Here is a 23,925-nt window from a genome sequence, read left to right on the forward strand (position 1 = left end):
TGAAAAATCTCACCATCGTCAATTGACAAAGACAGTGTGTTATGGGATAAGGCTGCTTTGTGAAAACTGAGGCTAACCCAGGCTAACTTATACCGTCTGTTGTTTGAGTTTAAAAGATGAACTTGGCTTTCTCAAACCTGGTTGTTGCTCTCTGGGCTTCGTTTAATGTTGAAGCTCTGCGTTCAAGAACGCTCGCTGATCCGGTAAAGCCCAAAGCCGGAGCCAATCCTTGGTTTGGAAAGGGCCTTGTGTGCTGTCTTGAAAGAAGTGATTTGGGGTTGAACAAAGAAAACACTACTCAAGAGGTATTTGAACCAACGACCTCCGGAGTTACGTGCAAGCGCTCTTCCAACTGGGCTATCTAGGCCTATGTTAGCGTTGTCCCTTTTTTGTCAATGTCTTTGTTCGGGCGCAACAGTCAGAAGCCGTAAAACCATTAGCTGCATAAAGCTAGGAATTACACCGAAGTTTACGATACGGCATGAGAAGCGATAGCCAGAGGCCAGTGGATGAGGTCGTTGGTGCAAATCCCGTTCTGGTCAACTTATATTTGTTCAACCCCAAATCAATTGAAGGAACACGTTGCCTTGGATCGGACGAGTTGGTCTATAAAAAGCATTTGCAACCGTTTGTTATAAAATGCATATAGTTGGAAAGATGTTTTAAAAGTAGAGTACAATGATCCACACAAATTTGCCTCGAAATTGCGTGGTTTTCCTTTTTACTTTGCAAACTAACATGGTCGGCCATTTATGGGAGTCAAGAATTTGACTCCCATAAATGGCCGACCGTGATTAGTCGACGAGGTAAAAGGAAAACCGTGTAAATTCGAGACATTGTTTGTGTGGATCATTGTATTCTACTTTTAAAACATCTTTCTACCCATATGCATTTTATAACAAACGGTTGCAAACACTTTTCAAAGACCAACTCGACCGATCCAAGGCAACGTGTTCCTTTAAAATTTAGCATTTAGTTTCCCTTGTGGTTTATTATTATTATTTTCATTGAAGAAGTGTCCGTATTTGGCGGCTCTGGCTACAGCTTGATCGCTGCGTCATTATGCGTAGAAGTAAAGGACGTCCTTTGCAACACTCGTAGCCGTAGCCACAGCCGCTAATTCGGACACGGTCTGTCTCTAGACTGCCATAGGGCCGGTGACCAGGGATAACACATGGAAAGTGTACACCAACCATAATACAACGTACACCACTTGTTTGCAATTAATACTGACAATGCATGGATTAGTGTATAGCACTAGGTATCCCAAAAGGTGATGATTTACCATGGGGGAGGGAGTGGGGAATAGAAGGGGTAGTTCAGCTTTTAGACCCGGTGAGTAGGGGGTGGTATCCAATGAGCAGGGGGAAGCATGGACAGCAGATGGCGGGGAAGCGCTAACGTGCTGTTGTTTCTCATATGAGTGTGCCAATCATCAACTGTTGGCCCTAACCTCTGCCCATCCCACACTTCTAACTGCGGTAAACTACCTTTATGAACCACACACCTGTATCGTCCCTCTTGCGGAAGAGCAACCACCAACCAAAATGGAACCAATGACAACAATGGAGTGTTTTGCCCTTCTAGTACCGGTTTGGATACAACGATAAAATGGCTGTATCGGGGTCTTTGGTACGTCATTTTGCTCCCTTCGTATGATGAAGCAATTGACAAACATTGATCCATACCTACTAAGGAAGGGTATTGACAATTAATTTGTGCCCTTCATCTCCCCCCCCCCCCGCCCTCTAATAGACCCTTCAGAATCTACTGACGCCAACACCACCACCCCTCCACCTGTTCCCTTCCCTATCAGACCTTGTACGTAGTGGTGAGACCAACAGTGGGTGTGCATGGACTAACAACATATTTGCAGCACAACAACAACAAGAAAAGCAAAGCACAGCCCATTTACACGAAACTTTTTACTCTGATTTGATTTTAAACAGAAGAAAAATAAATTGGCCATAGCACTTCTGGCTCAGACTTCCATTCTCATCTTCATCTTCATTGAGTTTACACTAAAATCATGAACGCAGCCGTAAAAACGTTCAGCCATTATTTTTCTAAACCCAAACTTTATGAAACAAATTGTGAACTTCGTAACTAGACGACAATACTTATTCTAGTGATTGTGGAATCAGCAGTTATCTTAGTAGGATTCGAACCCACGGCATTATGATAGACCGAACCATTAAGCTCCGCCCCATTGCGTATTGACCCATTTCACCTGACGCCATCATCAGAAAAATCTTGAATGCGCCATACTGGTGGGCAATTTCACTGTGCGTTTTCATATATAACTCTATGCATTGACTGCCCACCAACATGGTGAGCGTGGCATCAGTCGCCGCGTGTGACGCGCGTGCAAGGGGTCAATTGACCAATCACAACGCAACGACGGTCCGACACTAAAGTCCGACATGCGTGTGCGTATCTTGGCGCGCGCGGCAGAGTTGTGCCATATATATAGAATTAAAATAACTAGATCGGCCGCGCGTACATACGCGCCATTGCCTGTGTAGAAAAAGTTTTTGTTCGCCATGGACGCGGTAAAAATTTCACGTTCGAAAGGCGACGCGCGAAAATGAACACGGGAGAGAGGCCTTTGACGCGCTACATGTCACGTGCTGACGGCAAAGAGTCACGTCCTGACGGCAACGCACAGAAAATGTACACGGGAGATAGGCAATGCATTGCCTATCTCCCATTGCAATGGCGGCCCCCATGCCAGAACCCGCGTATGTACGCGCGGCCGATCTAGTTATTCTATTCTAATTCTATGTCTATGAGTTGTGCAGAAAGGCATTGGAGAGCCCCTAGTCTTGGTTCAAGACTCTCCTGGATTTGTCACAAGAGAGCGCGCTATCACCCCAATGCGCTATCAACCACGAACCGCTATCCGAGAACCGCTATCACAGGAGAGTCTTGGCACATTCGTTAAATCTCCCCCCAAAATCGGGGGGAAACATAATGCGCGTGCGTAGGTTTCCCGCAGAGCCCGCCCCCTTTATTTTGTGACAAAATCCAGGAGAGTCTTGAACCAAGACTAGAGAGCCCCATGTGTTCTTGCTCACACGTGCGTTGTTGGCGGAGCCTACTGGATCGGTCAATTGTAAGTCCTGCAGTCTAACCACTGACCACTTTGAAGCGTTCGTTGACCAAGTATTGAAATGTGCTTTTTGAATGCATCCAAGCAGCCATGGGTTCTACCGTAGAACCATTTGTTTCATCAACCGATAGAAACAAAAATGCAGGTATTTAGAATTTGTTGTCAAATAGGGTATATAAACAGCAGTAGCGTGGAGAGTTTTTATCCCTTCCGGAAAATGAACAACAGTAGAGTGGAGTGATTTGATTCCCTACGGTAAATGACTAGCAGTAGCGGGGAGCGATTTAATTCCCTCCGGTAAATGACTAGCAGTAGCGGGGAGTGATTTGATTCCCTCCGGTAAATGAACAGCAGTAGCGTGGAGTGATTTGATTCCCTCCGGTAAATGAACAGCAGTAGCGTGGAGTGATTTAATCCGCTCCGTTAAATGAACAGCATTAGCGTGAAGTGATTTTTGCACATACAAGTTGTAAAGCTCACAAATTAAAATACCACGAGATACCACGAGAATCACCTGACATTGGGGAGAGGTGTGACATTAATGTCTAAAGCATAGATCCACCAACACCTTGCAATTATTGGATGCAAAGAATCCCTACCTTTGAAGTCGCCACCCAGGGGGACATTTTTTCATGAGGAAGAATTTGGGGCTTATATTTTAGCCACGTTTGTGTTGGGTGGGGTGAATCCAGCAGATCGACTGCGTTTTGTCCTGTCGGAATGAGCACGTACTATACTCCTTAGCTTGATTAGGGGCGTGGCATGGGAGTTAAAGAGTAGGGTGGAGTGTTGCAGAAAATCAAATTGTTATCATAAGTTTTTGGAAGAGTAAAGTGAACTCAAATCCTCGAGGTTTTCAACTGCAGTTACATATTATATTCATTACAGCGTAAACTTCCTTATATTAGGTGATCGCTTTTTTAGTGTATTCAATGAAGAACAATTTGATATTATTTTGTAGGGGATTTGTGGCGTTGTCAAATGACATAATCGTGACTTTGACCGTATTTCTGAGGGCATTTAAATTGCACTGTCATTCAAGTTATATACGTGTTGTTTCTATGATTACCCATCGTACTTTTTAATGCTAAAGTGTACTTTTGGTAAGTTAAAATAATAAATGCTTGAAATATTGTAGATGTTAAAGATCACAAGAGTTTGAACTTTTTTTTAAATGTCATTTGATGTTTTGGGATTTTGACAAAATTCGTACTGGAATAGGTGTCGAATACAATGACATTTTAAGCCGTTATAGTGAGAGGTATACTCACTGGAGACCCTCGTTATAGGTGAAAAAATCTTGTGATTCTAATGAGTCTAAAACGATTACTAAAAATCTAACATTCAAACAATATTGAATTCTACATTCGTTGCAGCTAAAGCACAAGAAAAACAACAATGTTTGAAAAATGAATAATCAACCAAAATAACCCATTACTAGAACAAAAATATCGAGTGTTTTGGATTTAAAACATGACTTTTCAAAAGTCGATAGTATTAAAACACGAAGAGAAAGATAAATGAAGGCAAATAATACAAAATTATCCTCACCTCGTCATTGAGTAAGCAGTACAGAATGAATATGAACACACCCTGCAACAAACCAAAAAGGACAAAACTTTATTTAATAGATGTTAAATTTGCATCGGGGATAAAGAATATATATATATATACTTTTTTCCCATTAGCACTGTATACCCAATACTTTCCTGAGTCCTGTGAAAAAAGGGTGCGTCTTTAATCCGGAGGTTGCAAGTTCGATTTCCGTTCTAGCCAATCTTCTCTTTATTCACCCAAATATTGAGTTGAAATTAACCCAGTCAGTTTCCTTTGTGATTTGTTGTTTGATCGAAATTTGTAATAACCCTCGATTTTTCTTTTGAGACTTCAAAACAATGTATAAATCAACAATGAATTTATTAAATGTTGTCTAATGGAGCACTTTTATACAACGAAACGGTATAAAGAATCGTAAAAAACACAACCACAACAGACAAACAAATGGTGAAGTATCAAATTGAACAAACCTGAAGAGAATTCAAGATAACGAAGATGTAGGCAAAGACCAACGTATCAGCGTTGAACGATAGCAGTCCAATCAACCACGTACAGCCAAGGAGAGGCAGGGTCAACAGTATGGCCCGTAGAGCAATCCTATAATATCAAATCAAAACGAGGACTGTGAAAATGCCTATTTTTTAAGAACAATATACAAATACATTGTTGAATGTGAAACCAGACTTTCTGCTGCTTCTTCGCACCCATACCCTTTTGCTTTGATGAGATTTAGAACAAAGAGTCATTCCATTACATTTATTTCACGTACTGCATCTCTTGGGAACTCCTGACTGGGGCCAATTTCATATAGCTGCTTAAGCAAACAATTTTCTTAAGCACGAAAATAGCTCGCTCATTTTACACATGTTACTGGCCAAAATTTCATGCCATATACATTGCTTATGACTAGTATTTAGCCGTTGTTTACTTAGCATAACAATTGAGTGGAGTCTTGGCCGGAATAAATCTGATTTTACTAAGCAATGAATTGTTTGCTTAAGCAAAATTTTGTGCTTAAGCAGCTCTATGAAATTGGGCCCTGGTGCATGTTTCCCTCCATGGTACAATGTAAACTGTTTGAAGAGGAATATCAGATGCTACCTTCAGCTCCCCATATATATTTTCATCATAACAGTTTTGCTTTTTGTAGGCCGTTATAAAGAGTGACTTTAAGGCTTGTTTTGGGGCAACCTTCCATAGCAAAAAAAACATGTGCAAATTTATCTAGAGACAGGTTTCTGGAGAAACCGTGTACATAAAACTCTTTCTATAAACTGTGATGGTTCTCAAATCAACATGTGGTTCAGAACACCCTGATTGAAATTTCGAGTATAAAACCAACGGTTCTCTTCAGAATCGTCACTCATATATATATGCAGTGTATGTGTCACAATACTTACTACATAGCTAGACCGACTCCAGCAAAGCGAAGTGTCAAATCTCTCATGAGCAAGTTTGTGTTGACAAGTTTGTGTTGACAGGTTTGTGTTGAAAGTTTGCGTTGACAAGTTTGTGTTGACAGGTTTGTGTTGAAAGTTTGTGTTGACAAGTTTGTGTTGACAAGTCTGTGTTGACAAGTTTGTGTTGACAAGTTTGTGTTGACAAGTTTGTGTTGACTGGTTTGTGTTGACAAGTTTGTGCTAATGTGAGATTCTTTTTTGGCTCAATTCCTCAGTCGTCAGGAAAGTCAAACATTGGACCTGTCTAGTCAACAGGATCGTGCGGCTTTAAAGAGAAAATGTCGACATCGGGCTTGATAATAGACTCTCAAACTCGAGAATAATTATGACGACACTCGAGAGACGACAAAATTGAGCTTGCTAGGCTCTCAAGACGCTAGGCTCGTTCTGGCTCGATCGAGAAAACGACGGAATTTCGGCGCTCTGACGACAGGTTTGTATGGCTTCTGAGAGACATTGGGTGTAGTTCCGGCTCAATCAGCTTCGTCGGAAATGCCGATATTGGGCTCGTTTAGCTTCATGGGAAATGCCGATATTTGGCTCGTTTAGCTTCATGGGAAAGCCGAATTTGGGCTCGTTTTAGCTTTATGGGAAATGCCGAATTTGGGCTCGTTTTGTGTCATTGGAAAAGCCGATATTAAAAAGGCTTGTTATATCACCCTAGTAAATGCCGAAACTGGGCTCGCTGTTGTTTTATGGGAAAAGCCGACATTGGGCTCATTCAGCTTCGTGGGAAATGCCGATATTGTGCTCGTTGAGCTTCATGGGAAATGCCGAATTTGGGCTCGTTTAGCTTCATGGGAAATGCCGACATTGGGCTCATTTGTGTCATGGGAAAAGCCGATATTAAATGCCGAAACTGGGCTCGCTGTGGCTTCATGGGAAAAGCCGACATTGGGCTCATTCAGCTTCGTGGGAAATACCGATATTGGGCTTGTTATAGCTCCCTAGGAAATGCCGATATTGGGCACGTTAAGCTTCAATGGAAATGCAGATATTTGGCTCGTTTAGCTTCAATGGAAATGCCGACATTGGGCTCGTTTAGCTTCTTGGGAAATGCCGACATTGGGCTCGTTTTGCATAATTGGAAATGCAGATAATGGGCTCGTACATGGAAAATGCCGACAATTGGGCTCGTTTGCATCATAGGAAATGCCGACATTTGGGCTTATTTGCATCATAGGAAATGCCGACATTTGGGCTTATTTGCATCACGGGAAATGCCGACATTTGGGCTTGTTTGCGTCCTAGGAAATGCTGACATTTGGGCTCGTTTGCGTTATTGGAAATGCCGACATTTGGGCTCGTTTGAATCACGGGAAATGCCGACATTTGGGCTCGTTTGCGTCATAGGAAATGCTGACATTTGGGCTCGTTTGCATCATATGAAATGCCGACATTTGGGCTCGTTTGCGTCATAGGAAATGCTGACATTTGGGCTCGTTTGCGTCATAGGAAATGCCGACATTTGGGCTCGTTTGCATCATATGAAATGCCGACGTTTGGGCTCGTTTGCGTCATAGGAAATGCCGACATTTGGGCTCGTTTGAATCACGGGAAATGCCGACATTTGGGCTCGTTTGCGTCATAGGAAATGCTGACATTTGGGCTCGTTTGCATCATATGAAATGCCGACATTTGGGCTCGTTTGCGTCATAGGAAATGCTGACATTTGGGCTCGTTTGCGTCATAGGAAATGCCGACATTTGGCCTTATTTGCATCACGGGAAATGCCGACATTTGGGCTCGTTTGCATCATAGGAAATGCCGACATTTGGGCTCGTTTGCGTCATAGGAAATGCCGACATTTGGCCTTATTTGCATCACGGGAAATGCCGACATTTGGGCTCGTTTGCATCATAGGAAATGCCGACATTTGGGCTCGTTTGCGTCATAGGAAATGCCGACATTTGGCCTTATTTGCATCACGGGAAATGCCGACATTTGGGCTCGTTTGCGTCATAGGAAATGTTGACATTTGGGCTCGTTTGCGTCTTTGGAAATGCCGATATCGGGCTCATGTGGCCTCATTGGAAATGCCGGTATTGGGCACAATTTGGGTTCCTTTTATCCACTGCCGTCCGTTTACAACCAAATGTTCAGATAGTTGTGGTCACAGATTGGTCCATTATTTTTCTCGAACACTATGTATTTATCAGTCGTAATGCCTAATACTTGCCTTATTCGTTCAACCTTCTTCTTGTTCATGTTGGCTTTGAGGCTCAGGAACACTCGTATGACTTGGATGATGATACCGATGTTGATCTAAAAGGGCAAGGATAACGTGTTATCACCACAGTAAGCATAGTATATAGACTTAAAATCAAGCCGGCATGTGTGTTGGGATCACCGAACGCACCGCCGCCACTACAGGGTATCAGACGGAATTGTTGGAATCAAGGCAACCGACGACTTGACTCCAATTCTATAGGGTCCATAACTTAATAAATCTGTGTGAAGTTTTGCTTTTGGTTAATATTACAACTCTTTAGGAAACAATTTTCCTATAAATTGTATCCCGTACAATTGGCATTGAAAAAAAACTTTACCAAAATGATAAACAAAACGAAAAAAAACATTTTGAGAAATTATAGCAAATATTGTGAAATATTGTTCAGGATAGTGCTGACTAACTATTGATCAAAATAATTGAAAGTTAAATGAAAATTAAATAATGTATTATGCATTACCAAGATAACGGCAGCTGCAGGAGCGATGAACGCAAATATCCCTCCATTCCCAACGGTTAACCAGCACCTGTAATATTCAAAGTATATATACTATTTGTTCCATTTAATTAATTTTTGGCAGCTGTAAAGTCACTCCTCTTTGACGGATCAAGCTCATTCGGAGGTTCAGCCTAGTAATATAAAATTACGAAGTTATTAATGGACTTTCTCTCCGACTATTACGGCACTTATATCATATCGTCATCGCATGCTCATTAAAAAATTATGCTCATTGAAAAAATAGGTATAGTTTTGTCTTCGGAATGGGCGCTTTGGCTTCAAAAGCACTTGAAACTAATTTGGTTGTTGAGATGTTTTATAAGAAAATAGCGGCATTGAGGTAGGTCTTCCAGTTTTCTGTGGTCATGTGGTTGCTGGACGCTATTTTTGTTCAAAACCCAGCACAACCCAATGTGCAGTCTGGTCTGGCACCCTATGTAATAATAATAATAACCGTATTTATATAACGCGCTTTTTGCCAAAGGGTACAAAGCGCCAGGTATTATTACTGCAAGGAGTGGGGCGAATTTTGAGATATAAGACCTAAACCTTAAGCACCATGTAATGGTTTACAAGGTGCTATGGCGCAATATGCTGCCAATTCAGCCAGGAACACCGGGGCGAACCCCTTCTCTTTTCGATAATTGCACTGGGTTCTTTTACATGCGTTTACACAACACATGGGACCAACGGCTTTACGTCCCATCCGAAGGACAAAGCAATGGTTATGTGTCTTGTATAAGGACACAAGTGTCACGGTTGGGGAATCGAACCCACACTCTGCTGATCAGAAACACCAGAGTTTGAATTCGGTGCTCTTATTTTTAACCGCTCGGCCACGACACTCCCATGTGCACATTTGTTTTGGGATCTAAAATGGCTTCTAATCTAAATTTGTCCCAATAACTCTCTCACCCAGCCTAATGAATCCGGTTTATGGATCCGATCATTGTTCTGTTATTCCCTTTTTGTAAATAATTCCCTTGTGGGATACAATGTTCGATTGTTTAAAATACCCCATAAAAACACTCCAATAAGCCCATTAATTAAACGGCTCTGGTTATAAGAAAAGGCAGAAATTGTGAACGGTGGATTACCTGTGTACCGTGTCGTATGATACGAATGATGCTGCCATGGTCACGCAAACTATTATCAGAGGAAATACTGGGGAAAAAAGTTTGCAAAGAATCTTTAAACCATCATTATTGAGGTTTGTCTATTTAAAGATTTTAGTAATTAAAGGAATGATAAAGAATTAATAAGAAAACAAATCGTCTAAGATCACAGATTTACATCAAAGAACACACAGTCTAATGATGATGACTGTAGAAAACACTCCCTTGAAATATTTTTGTCTGAAATGTCATATTTTGATGAGAAATAACTAGTATCCCGTTTGGAGTTTATCGAACAGTGAGCGTTTATAAAATTGCAAACGATGTCAAACAAAATGTGTTATCGGTTTTCACTATTTTCTCGTGACCCAGATGGCCGATCGGTCTCAAACTTCTACAGGTTTGTCAGTTGTGTATATATGGTGGATTGCATAAAATGCTTACACTTCCAGCAACTGTTTTGATAGCAATTCTTTATTGTTCCTTTAACACTCACTACAAAGTTTTCAAGACCAACTAAAAACAAATCCATTCATTTTAACAGCGGCTCATTCGATTTCTTTTGAAAATTAATGTTCCGTTAAATCAGCACTCAACAGTCAAAATAAGTCATTCAATTTCACCAGTGTAGCATTCAATGTTCTAATTAGATCATTCAAATTCAGTAGGCCGCAACGCACATTCAATTTCGTAAAAGCCAGCAGCGAGAGCTGGTTAATTATTTAATTTTATCAAGTGTAAAAGGTAGGCAAAATTCAAGTTGAGAGTGATCAAAGTGTATTCTCAGATGTCTATAAATGAAATAGAGTGACTGAAGCGATTCTGGATGAGAAAAACGAAATCATGTGTGCACGAATGCATTAATAATAATAGCTAAAAGAAACCACACTTGAGTGGATTGGAGGAAATTTGAATGCATGTTTAAAGTCACCTGGAAATAGACTTTGTTTTCTTCAGACATGAGAGTACATGTTTCTGAACAATAAAATATTTGTTTGAGTAATTGTTTTTAACGATTTATATGTTTAAATAAATAAATAAATAAAGTTGCGTGGGGGTGACTCCGCCTACTCCTTTGGTGACGTCAATCGAGGCAGACTGTGCCTCGATCGAACATCGAACACACGTACGTGCAATTACATTCAAGTCCTAGTCGTGAGTTTGTACGTTTCGAAAAAGGTTTTTTATTGCATTTTTCCGGCAATGTCGACCAGGTGTATTGCTACTGGATGCAGCAAAACAACTAAAGATGGGGTCAGTTTGCAAGTCTTCCCCAGCGCTGTGCAGCAAACACTTCGAGCCGTCGTGGTTCGAGAATCCGGAAAACACTACACATTTTGACATGAAGAGAAAAGTTCTTTTCTAAAACATGACGCCATCCTAACATTTTTTCAGCTAGTCGGGAAGTCGAAGAAGGTACAGGAAAGACGTAACGAACCTATAAAGGAGCATTTGCGTAACGTGAAAAAAAATCAGGTATTTTTTCAACTTTGAAGGCATGTTTTTAGCTTGCGCCAAGCGTCACTAACTTTTGTTGGCACTGCATGCGATTCATCGCGCCTCGATTGACGTCACGAACAGCGCCCTCTCGGGTCGGGCTTATTTTCAAATTTGGTAAATAACATTGAAACTAGTTTTTTGTTAATCTTAGTTAATTGTTTATTCATATTCCACTCATCAAAACACAAATTTTAGTGACAAAAGCTTTATTTTGACAAAATACCACTTCCAGGTGACTTTAAGGCACTGGATAGCTTTGGTAATTGTCCAAGATCAGTAACTTCATTCAAACATATTTATGCATAAAATGACAAGTCTGTGAAAAGTTTGACTCAAGAAAAAAACACCCTTGTTGCACAGTTAATTGTGTGCTTTCAGAAGCTTTCCAGGCCTGAAGTCTTTTAAAGTCACCTGGAAATAGATTGTTTTTTCCCTTCAAACATTAGAGTATATGTTCCTGAACAATAAAATAATTTTTTGAGTAATTGTTTTTGACGATTTATATGTTTAACAAATTAAATAAAGTTGTGTGGGGGGGGGGTGACTCCGCCTACCCCTTTTGTGACGTCAATCGAGGAAGACTTTGCTTCCATCGAACATCGAACACACGTACGTGCAAGTACATTCAAGTCCTGGACGTGAGTTTGTACGTTTGAAAAAGTTTTTTTCTTGCATTTTCCCGGCAATGTCAACCAGGTGTATTGCTGCTGGATGCAGCAAAACAACTAAAGATGGTGTCAGTTTGCCAAGTTGTCCGGTCCGACGTCTTTTCCAGCGCTGTGCGGCAAACACTTCGAGCCGTCGTGCTTCGAGAATCCGGAATACACTACATATTTTGACATGAAGAGAAAAGTTCTTTTCTAAAACATGACGCCATCCCAATAATTTTTCAAGCTAGTGGGGAAGTCGAAGAAGGTACCTGAAAGACGTAACGAACCTAAAGAAGCATTTGCCTAACGTGAAAAAAAATCAGGTATTGTTTCAACTTTGAGGGTATGTTTTTAGCTTGCGCCAAGCGTCAGTATGCTGTGTTGGCACTGCATGCGATTCATCGCGCCTCGATTGACGTCACGAACAGCGCCCTCTCGGGTCGGGCTTTTTTTCCAATTTGGAAATAACATGGAAACTAATTTATGTAAACCTTAGTTAGTTGTTAATTCATATTCCACTCATCAAAACACATATTTTAGTGACAAAACCTTTATTTTGACAAAATACCACTTCCAGGTGACTTTAACATTTAAGTAAGAAGTTACCTTTTTCCAAAAAAAATATGTTACTTCAGAGGGAGCCGTCTCTCACAATGTTTTAAGCTATCACCAAGTACGCTTTTATGCTAATAATTAATTTGAGTAATTACCAATGGTGTCCGGTGGCCTTAAATCAAAATGAAGTTTTCCTGAATTTGGACTGGGAAACCTATAGTAAATCCACACAAATGGGGGTCCAAAGTGACACAATTCTGAAATATATGATCAAAGATTGCATCGACAGTCTATTGCTCACCCCATCCGACGGTGAAGTAAGTTGGCAATCTCAGCCATCTCGTCTTGGCTGATGTAGTCTTAGACAGGAGGAATATCCCCTCATTCAACATCCAGAAGAAGGTAGCAAGGAGGAAGAAATGAAGCAAGATGCCTACGGTCTTACAAACGCCCTGTCAGTTAAACAATCATCGAGCATTCATTAAAACCAACAGAACAAACGGTTTCCCCCTCTCTTTTTTTAAAGGCACTGCAGCCGATTTCACGAAACGCTAGGATTTAATCCTATCTCGAGTTAAGACGAGTAACTCGCCCTAACTTAGGATGGGTTCAATGCGTCCTAACGTCTAAGGATATGGAACTTAACTCGTCCTAAGATTAATCCTAAGTTAGAAATCGACAGCAGTGTATTTACGTTTGTACTCTGAAAATAGTGGCAATACAAAGTTACTTGGTAAGAAGTAGGCCTTTAGCAGTTTTGTATCGTAGAATGCATTTTGAGAAACTTTTTACCCCAAAGAACTGCAGTTATTGAAAACGGTATCATTATTATCCCCAATTTTGAATCTTAGAACTGTTACTGACAGTAACGTTTTTCAGATTGTGCATTTCAATAGTGGACATGAACGCCACAGAATTCTTTTAGCAATATCTCAAAAACGATTTTCGCAGATTAGTTTTATGTTATTTATCTACACATATAGATTGGAATACACAGTGCGTTCCAACTACCGAACGTATACAATCCACTCAAGTGGGTCAGAGCTAACCTAAATACGCAATAAATGACCCAGAAAAATGTATCACTGATTCATTTGAGGTTACCGAGTATCACTGATCGGGCCCCATTTCATGGCTCTGTGCTTACCGTGGAATTATGCGCATACATCCCATGATGATATGTTTGTTATATAATAACACAACATGTCAAGAAGGGAGTATAAATCCAGTCCAAACCAATCGTCTTGATTTCCCCAGACACTGACGTGATTATTTTTCCTAGAGGATTCAACAGTGTCAGTTGAAACTTTTATAAGTATTGGATTAAAGGGTCTGGGTACTTTTTGTACCACACAAAATTAAATGCCAACGTATTTATTTTACACTTACATGGTTTGAAGATAATGACGATCAAAAAGCTTCCCTTACAATTTTACTTGCTGAGGTATTTAATGTACTTATTGAGAAGTGAGTAAAACAATGTCACGAAAATAATTTTCGCCTCAGGGGACGAACATTATTTTAGCATGTAAAACGTATTTACCAGTACTGGTATTTACGGGACTCTCCAGAAAACATCGCTCTGGGGGTTCTCAAAAAATTGACAAATAATGAGCTGAAACTTATATTAGGTAAATTATATTACACACAGATCAGCTTCATTCACAGTGATTAGGGATTTATGTCATGGTCAAAAACTTGATATACAAATGGTACCAAATCCCTTAAACCTTTTTGACAATGATTTATGAGCTTGACATGTTATTGATGTTGGAGTTTTTTAACAGCAAACTACATCATGAGAGAGTAAAATAGTATGGTGTTTTGTTTGGCTAGATATTACCTTAACCAGCATGCGGGTATTTGCTTTGAAGTGGGAGAGAATGCTGGTATATGCCTCATATTAAAGGAACACGTTGCCTTGGATCGGTCGAGTTGGTCTTTGAAAAGCGTTTGTAACCGTTTTTTTATAAAATTCATATGGGTAGAAAGATGTTGTAAAAGTAGAATACAATGATCAACACACACATGCCTCGAAATTGCACGGTTTTCCTTTTACCTCGTCGACTAACACGGTCGGCCATTTATGGGAGTCAAATTTGGAGTCAAATTTTTTACTCCCATAAATGGCCGACCGTGTTAGTTCGCACAGTAAAAGGAATACCACGCAATTTCGAGGCAAACTTGTGTGGATCATTGTACGCTTTTTATAGATAAACGCTTTTTATTGACCAGCTCGTCCGATCCAAGGCAACGTGTTCCTTTAATAACAAATAATAGTGAACATTTCTAGTGTGCCGTGTCGAACACTCATGGCGCAAAAACAAGAACTCCACTGTAAACACAAAGACAACCAAAGACCGAAAGTTATATGTTCCCACTCGTAAACTAAAACTGCTCTTTGTATAATATGGAAATGGTCAAAAAGGGCAAAGTTTGTGCAAATTCTAGTAGAAATAATTTTTTAATTTTAGTTAATTGCGTTGGTAACAACGAGAGCAAATTGTTTTTTTCTTTTTAACTGACAGACAGACCATTTTCCGCACGTTTCAGTAATGGTCGGCTGACCATCGCCCTAAAGTGATAGCAAATTTTACTTTTCTTGCAAAGGCAAAAACATCATGCCGAAACTATTTCACTGGACACTTGGGAATGATATGTACTTTCAGTCGAGTAAGTTATTTTGTAGTAATTTGGAAGAACATTTTGCATGTCTGCAAAATGATGTAGCCAAGTCTACATTTTAAAGAACAACGTGACAATTTTCTTTTAAAGTTACTATTATTTTGGGACGGGGAAAACATCCATTCTACTTCGTCTTTAAGTTACACACTATAAGACAAGTTAGGTAATGTTAAGAACTAGTAATTTAATCAAATGGTGGGGGGGGGGGGGCACAATTTAAGTTGAAGAGCTGCTTAAATGTTTGGTTATTTTTTTGTCAACATAGCATTGGCACTTCATACGAGATTACTCACAGGATGTTTACTATCTTTACTATCTTTCTATAAGTAGGCTCTCGGACAAACAATTACACAATTTATTTTTCTGGGTCACTACCAAAGCGTGACCCTTACTGCAATCAGACGATATATGTGTAGGTTTTGTCCGTGAATTTTCGAAAAGTGCATTTGTATACTTCGATTTGAAAATTAGGTGATTTGAGTGAGAATGCACGCCTTAGAATTAGTGTGAATGATGTACCATCCCCGATGGGAATGCTACGGCAGATAGACTGTCAACATCGTTACATTAATCTTTGTGATGTTCGTATCATCTCACATCCAACCCCCATCCCCCCTAATTGCCAACACGAACTGATGAGTAAAACATAATCGAATGGTCTCTGCACACAAACACACGGCGGTAATATAATAATAACTTTCGATTTATATAGCGCCTAATAACTAACACTTTAATCCTCTAAGCGCTTAAACAAATTCTTATATAGCGCATTTCACAATAACCGTATCAATGCGCTTTACATTAGTGCCCTGGTCATAGGGCCAATAACATCCCTTTTTAGTGTTTCTCAGCTCCCTCGGGAGTATACAACCTGGGCAACAGTTTATATCGCTCCAAAGGCTTTTTCATTCACAATATCAACCTCTACCCTCGCAGGTACCCATTTATTCCCCTGGGTGAAGAGAAGCAATTATAGTAAAGTATCTTGCTCAAGGACACAAGTGTCACGACCGGGATTCGAACCCACACTCCGGTGAAAACGCACCAGAACTTGAATTCTGTGCTCTTAACCACTCGGCCATGACACTCTACAAATGAAATAAGCAGAAACCATTATCACACCTTCGACGCGTGTCTTGTTGCCCTTATGCTTTATCACTCATTAACGCATATTCTTAAAGGCACCAGAGATATTAAACACTTAGGGCTAGGCCTGTAAACTCGTCCTAACTCGAGATAAGACTTGTCTAAACTCTTAGTGAAATCAAACCCGCGACACGTTTGGCAATTGTCTAAAACCAATATTTTCATTTGGTGTATCCAAACATGTGCATGGCAAATAAATCTGTGAAATTTTGACTTAAATGCTCGTTGAAGTTGCATGCAAATAATGTTAAGAAAAAAAACTTGTTGCACTTCAAATGGCTGAGAAAGGCTTCAGGCCTGATACGACTACCTTAAAAAAAATGCCTCTTTATCAAAAACTAAGTTACTTCAAAGAGAGATGTTTATCACAGTGCTTTATATTGTCAACAGCTCTCCATTGCTCTTCACCAAGTAAGTTTTTATGCTAATATATATCTTGAGTAGTCACCATACCAATATTGTTGAAGTTGTTGTAAACAAAGCAACTAATCATGGATACCATTGTTTAGTTGAAAGTTTTCAAAAAATGTTTGGTCAGAACATCTGTCAACACATTCTTTAGTCCATGCCAACTAGCGCAGTTTTTTATTTACATTGTAAAGGTATTTAAAGACACTGGACACTTTTGGTTATTTACAAGGACCAGTCTTCTCACTTCTCACACAAAATAACAAACCTGTGAAAATTTGAACTCAATTGGTCGTCGAAGTTGCGAGATAATAATGGAAGAACAAAACATCCTTGTCACAAGAAGTTGTGAGCTTATAGATGCTTGATTTCGAGACCTCAAAATCTAATTCAGAGGTCTCGAAATCAAATTCAAATACGTTACTTCAGAGGGAGCCGTTTCTCACAACTGTTCATACTATCAACAGCTCTCCATTGATCGTTAACTAGTAAGGTTTAATGCTAATAATTATTTTGAGTAATTCCCAACAGTGTCCAGTGCCTTTAACATTTATTTTGATGCGAGAAAAAAACAAAATAGCATCCTACCTGCGGATTCTTGTCCTGTGTTCTGTCGATACCGAAGACAAAGATGAGCTGCGCGAGCATCAGTGACACGGCAAGGTTCATGTGAATGATGTTCCTGTCTGCACGGTACATCCTGATTCAAAAAGAGTCAATTTATTATCTCTATCCATACTGATTACTGACCCAAAATGAGTCAAGTTAATATCTCAACACATACTAACCAAAAACGAGTCAAATTTATACATCAATACGTTCTCATCAAAAAGAGTCAAACTGTTATTACAATATATCCTGATCCAAAAAGTGTTACAATTATTAACCAAAAAGTATTAAAAATATCTCAATACATCCCGGTCTGAGAATTGTCTAATTATCATCTCAAAATATTTTGACCTAAAAAGAGTAAACAAGATTACCCCAATACATCCTGATCCTAAAATAGTCAAAGTATTAAATTTAATACAAAGGGGGCCTACAGAAAAAGTAGATTTGTTGTCACAATACATCCTGCTCAAAAACCGATAAGTTATTTGAAAGTCAAAATATTATTCCAAAACACACTTATCTGAAAAGAGTCGACTATTTATCACAAACGTCCTGTAAAAAGAGTCAAATTCTAATGATCCCAAAATATCCTGGATTAAAAAAATAGTCAAATTGTCATATTTCAACACAACCTGATCCAAAATGAGTAAAATTTATTAGCCTAACACATTCTGATCGTAGAAGTGGACTAACTTTTGTCCGAAAAGAAAAAATGGATAGGATTTTCATGTTTTACTTTTGGGTAAGGAAGATGATCAGCATGACTGCAAGGCAAGTTATTGATAAGGCGCATCCAGCCCACGTCAGGTAGTCCAGAGATTTAGGGAGATCCTGCCAAAAATAGGAAAACATAAATTGAAGAATGGAAAGGAGAATTATGTAAAATGGAAAGAAAAGTGTTAATGAACATCGAGGAATGAGATCAAGTTCACTTTGGAAGTTCACTGTGACGTGAGAGTGCCATGGCCAACGGTCTAGCATATCAAGCTGAGTTATCTAGGTTGACTAAGTTATCGAAGTATGGGTTGCACTTGTGTCCTTCAACGATGTACTAAGCAATAGACCTTGTCATTGTGCAGCCATCTTCAGTTGATATCAATGTTACCAAACCGAGACTGGAAGAACAAAATAGTCAGGTTCCTATTTGAAAAAATTCTTCAGTATTCACCATGCAAAGCTTCAATTACCCTTTTTAATCTCTATTGTTACATTTTCTAATGAACCCCCTCCTCTGTGCTTCCTTACCTGAATGAAAATACATTATGAGGTTTTCTTTGTTCCATTTTGTGAAGTACACTCACATGGACCAGCATAATAAGCCTTTTATGAAGTACAAATTATCCGCGCAAAACAAGCCAATGAGAGAAAAAAGAGGAAACATAGCAAACGCACGTGTTAAGGACTCTACTAATTGTCCTTGCGAAATGACAAATAAGGAAGAAGGCAAAATAGAAGAAAATGAACCACAGGCAACACACTATGGAGTCCTTGCAAAATCACAGTGCTCAAAAGAAATAATTTAACAGCCAAGCCCGAAAGAAAATGAAAATAGAAAATTTACTTCTTCGAACAAAACTAAATGCCCCAGGGACTTTATACAAATGAGAATTTAAACAAGTCGTTTCTATACATGACTTTTTGAATCCATCTCTAACGAAAACCTGGTGAGGTTACGTGATCCCAGAGGCCAATGCTTCTTATAAATTTCCGAGATATGTCTTCCTTCTACTATTATGATAATTTTCAAGAAAGTATGTAGAAGAGATACTCAGAACTGAGCTGGAAATATCTCAAGGGAAATTTGATACAAATCTTGGATACGCATCCTTTTGTTTGATGACTCTTGCCCTCTCTTAGATTGACGGCCTGTCTTCGTTAGTTATTGTAATGTCCAAACAAATCAAATAAATGAAAACTAAAACATCAAATTCAGGGGTGCAGCAAGGTCTTTTCTAGAGGGTATTTGGAAATAATTTTGCCAATTGCCGAACCAGTTTCGTAACTAGGGAGGGGCACTGGGGCACGTGCTCACCAACATTGATGTCCGCCCCGTTAATTAAACCTACCTGTTGATGGGTCATTTGCATGATAACTGCGAAGCTGGTTAGATGTGTCATATGGCAGACAGTATGGGTGCTGTTAGAGGAAGCCACGCTGCAACCCTTAGACGACCACGCACCACCCTTCACGCTTTGAAAAAAGGCGGGGAAAACACTTGACAATAAACGCATTATAATTTCCCTTGATAAAATTAACCGAATATAACAACAAAACACAGAAACATCGTCGTCTAACACCACAAGGCTGGACGGTCGCTTCAAGGTGAGGGCTATAGTTAACTGATTTTGGCTGTCAGCCCAAATCAATTGTCACCAGGGGCAAAGTTGTCTCCTACTCCTGCAGCCGATTTCACGAAACGCTAGGATCAATCCTATCTCAAGTTAGGACGAGTAACCCGTCCTAACTTACGATGAGTTCAATGCGTCCTACGTATTTTGATACGGAACTGAACCCGTCCTAAGTTAGGAAGAGTTTGGTGAAATCGACGGCTGGGGCTAAAACAGGGTCAACCCATTAACCGTCCGATGTAGACATTGGTATCATCCACGTGGAGCCTGGCGCTGGTAAGAACATAATGCGCTACCTTTCCGTTACATTATTTGATAATGATTTTCCAAATTTAATTTATTTCAAAAACATATTTATTTGCCACAACTTTCAAAGCCAATTGCAGTAAATTACATTGCGCTTTCCGCTACGTCTTGCAATTCCCATTGATGTGCATCAATATTTATACAGTACTGTAAACACAAGAGCAGCAATCGAACTCAATTCACGCCAAGTGGGATTCCTATATAAATAAAAATGACTGTAAATTAAACAATCCTCTTGGCGCACGTAGTGACTCAAGCACGAACTAGACGAAGCTTTTCATTTCGTTTTCATATCAACGCTGTAATGTACATATTTATCTAAGCTAATGTAAAGACGCATTACCATTCAACTCATTCAAAAACAGCATCGGGTGTTTGGTTTGTTTTATATAAGTTCAAGGGGAACACCGGCATATGTTGGCCTGGTTTTTGTTTTATAAAACGAAATAGCATTTCAAGGGACTGAAAAGACATTTTGCGGGAAAAAAATTATATTTCGAGGGAACAAAATATTTACAACTTTTCAATGTTTTCTCAAAAAGTAAAGCGTTTCATGGAATAATATTTCAAAAGAAGTCTTTCACCATTACCTTCTGTAAACCCTGTAAGTTGTTTGTAAATCTTTGATTATTTTTTTTTTCTTTCCCGAAAGTGTATTTTCTGTTCCGTAAATCTCGATGTCGAGAATTGATAATTGTTTCAATGTTTTCTCAATAAGTAAAGCATTTCATGGAATAATATTTCAAGAGAAGTCTTTCACTATTACCTCCTGTAAACCCTGTAAGTTATTTGTAAATCTGTGAACTTTTTTTGTTTTCTGTTCCGAAAGTGTATAATGGCTTTAATAACTTGTACCGGTATCGCCAATGTTGACATTTATATACACCACTTAAAACCCACGCGTTTTGCAAGTTAATGAATAATCATTTAAACATTCGCTGAACTTGCTCAAACAAATTTATGTCAAAATATTTATCTTTACTTTCCACATTCTGGATGTCTCATATACCAGACGACGACAGACATTAATATCAAATATTGATATTGATATTCATACACTCAATAATTATGATTTTAGTTTGCACGCAATGTACTTATGTACATTCAGAAATGACGGATCTTTCGTTACGCATCGTTACGCCCAGACCGCTGCCCCCCCCCCCCACTCGCTACCGCCTCACTTTTGATTAGAAAATGCACCACGAAAGCGCTAAAACCAGTTTTGCCGTTTGCTCTCAAACGATAAGAAGACACATTAATGACACAAATGGAAGATTGCAAAGCAGGAGTGGTGGTTGACACTCAAGTTTGATTGTGCAACAGGCTAGTGCAGCAGGGATGTTGCAGTCTCAAACGCAGTGGCTCAAAGGCCTCCGCCCTTGTCCCCTTGCCCCTTCGCGCATGCCCCTTGCCCCTACCAAATTGATCGATAAAAGAATTGATAAATGAATGGTTCCCTACATTATTAGACCGCTTTAATTGTCTTTGCCCCCTAACCCCCCCTAACCCCCCCCCCCCCCACATACCATGGTGTCGATATGGCGGATTATATAAATGGGCCAAAAGTGTCAACTGAATTCATTTTGAACCAGAAACATAACAATCCCATGTACTGCTGCTTTAGATGTCCGTCATACTCGAACTGTTTCTGGTCAACGACCCCTCTTCTCCGAGCGGCTCTCGGAACCTGTTCTGGTCGATAAAGTTGACGTCATGAACTTGTTTCTGGTCAGGGCCGCCTTAACACGACCCTCACCGAAGAGAAAAGTGATAAAAAAAGTCGGATGTCATTCTGGAAAAATTGATATTGGTGTTTAACAGTGTTAACGCGTTCAGGGTACTTGTCAAAGATTGCGATATCATATCGGCCATATATGATAGTAAAATTAACTTGATATTAGATGTTAAATATATTTATCTTAATGTCCAATATCCAATATTTGCAAAGGAACATCGATATTCGATCTTCGATACTCGATATTCGATAAATGTGAATGTCCAATATCCAATATCCAATATCAAACTACTGTCACCAATTAAATTATTTACTTACCCGTCTGTCTTCCAGAACCGACATGACGCCTCCGCTGTTTGATTTTTCGGCTGCAGGAAAATGGAACATTTAGTTTGTTTAACCCTGATATTGTTGGAAAGTGTTGTTTCAACCTTGTACGTACGTCCTTGCTTCTTTTCTATGAAGCGGTTAAATATCCGTAAAGTGGAAATAAATGCTGGTATCGGCTGTGTTTACGTACCACCTTTAATTTCATAGATTAAAGAAAGCTCAGTTTCATATTAACAGATACCAGTAAGTCTACTTATTGTGGTTATTTCTCACTTGTTTCACACCGTTCGTGCGTAGCTTCAAAACATCAAGCAAACAAACACATACATTCTCGAACATGCATCTGTGGAGCATTCTTTTGTTTTCCCCCGTCTCTGATCTTAACATTTTCCCCAAAACTGTACACGCATTTGCTTGTGGAGCACCTCAGTATTTCCAATATAGCCTCACTTTCGTACTATTGCTATTAATGGGTGCGTTCGTTTAGCTTCCCTGGGTCGACCCTGGTGTGTGGCGGGTTTCTTTCCAGGACGAACGTGTGCAGATAATTACCCACATTCGTCCTGGAAAACAAAACCGCCACACACCGGGATCGACCCAGGGAAGCTAAACGAACGCACCCAAAGTGAAGGAAATTCAATAGGTGCACCATAGACATTTTCGCAAAAACCCATTGCGCAAGCGCTAACGGTTGAATGAGGAGCTTGCTGTTCTAGCTTGATCGCTAGCTAGACCAGGATGCACCTCATTCCAGGCCTAACGCGCGCGTACAGAGTATTTGCGAAATGATAATGGAGTAGACCTGTTTCTCGCCCAGTGATTTGTTTTATACCTCTAAATTTGAGAAAGTAAGTTCCATCGGCGTATCGTCCGTGAGTAATACGGCCTCACCGTCCCATCGGCGCAACGATATCGTAGTAACGAGGCTCCCGATTGTATTTTCAGTCTTGGATCCTTCTATCGTGGATGGCAACTCCTCGTGAAGGAGACTAGCAGTGGAAATGGCTATTGTGGCTGAAAAACAATATGTATGATCAATCAATTTATTGAGAACGTTTTAATGCGTCCATAGTTTTTGTCGCCACAAATTGAATATGGACTGAGAGAACAGGGCCCAGTTGTATACCTCTGCTTACCCTAACCAACCCAACCCTAACCAACCCAACCCTAACCAACCCAACCCTAACCGGAAGCAGGGAGGGTAGTTTTACTTGTGCACGTGCGCACTCCTTGTTACTAGGCATTCTTCGTACACGAAGCTAATGCAGAAGTTCGGCGCTTGTATACAGTAATAAGAGGAGCTTTGGTGATCGTAAGCGCAGAAATCGGCGTTAATGAAATTCGGCCCGAGACTAAAGCAGAGAGACTAAAACCGTTTCTGAATCAGTGGCTGCGGCTGCAGCTATTCCACAAAGTCTACACACAATGAAGCATAGACTGCAACAACCTTAACAGCAGCCACAGCCATCATGGACTAATGTAATTATAGTCTTACCTCCAGCCGCTTTGACAGACTTTGGTAGAGAAAGTGAGAAGGTCTGGTTCCCCAGCTGTCCACCAATAGCTTCGTCATCGTCACAATCCCCACACAACGTCATCACCTTCATAACTTGACAAATCAAAAAGTTCCATAGTTAAGTTATGTAAAATAACACTTCATAAATTGACCTTCTGTGA

At 39.9% G+C, this 23,925-nt stretch overlaps 1 protein-coding gene across 4 annotated transcripts in view; it reads right to left on the reverse strand.

The window, feature by feature from the left end:
* LOC117298239 (adhesion G protein-coupled receptor L2-like) overlaps positions 1-23,925 on the reverse strand; it is a 44,221-nt gene that overhangs the window by 3,007 nt on the left and 17,289 nt on the right. Inside the window, exons 9-21 of one of the 4 annotated variants that reach the window (XM_033781376.1) lie at positions 23,744-23,857; positions 23,081-23,262; positions 22,237-22,286; positions 19,596-19,719; positions 18,266-18,360; positions 17,506-17,617; positions 12,980-13,130; positions 9,956-10,022; positions 8,820-8,886; positions 8,309-8,394; positions 5,140-5,266; positions 4,664-4,705; positions 3,712-3,824 (exon numbers count right to left, since the gene is read on the reverse strand). In XM_033781376.1, coding sequence (XP_033637267.1) covers positions 3,771-3,824; positions 4,664-4,705; positions 5,140-5,266; positions 8,309-8,394; positions 8,820-8,886; positions 9,956-10,022; positions 12,980-13,130; positions 17,506-17,617; positions 18,266-18,360; positions 19,596-19,719; positions 22,237-22,286; positions 23,081-23,262; positions 23,744-23,857 — 1,271 coding nt within the window. In that variant the 3' untranslated portion in view covers positions 3,712-3,770. Of the gene's footprint in view, positions 1-3,711; positions 3,857-4,663; positions 4,706-5,139; positions 5,267-8,308; positions 8,395-8,819; positions 8,887-9,955; positions 10,023-12,979; positions 13,131-17,505; positions 17,618-18,265; positions 18,361-19,595; positions 19,720-22,236; positions 22,287-23,080; positions 23,263-23,743; positions 23,858-23,925 lie in introns of those variants that run through there. The other 3 variants (XM_033781375.1, XM_033781374.1, XM_033781373.1) reach the window with 3 other exon arrangements.

Source organism: Asterias rubens, chromosome 13 (genome assembly GCF_902459465.1).
Source record: "Asterias rubens chromosome 13, eAstRub1.3, whole genome shotgun sequence".
Taxonomy (NCBI): domain Eukaryota; kingdom Metazoa; phylum Echinodermata; class Asteroidea; order Forcipulatida; family Asteriidae; genus Asterias; species Asterias rubens.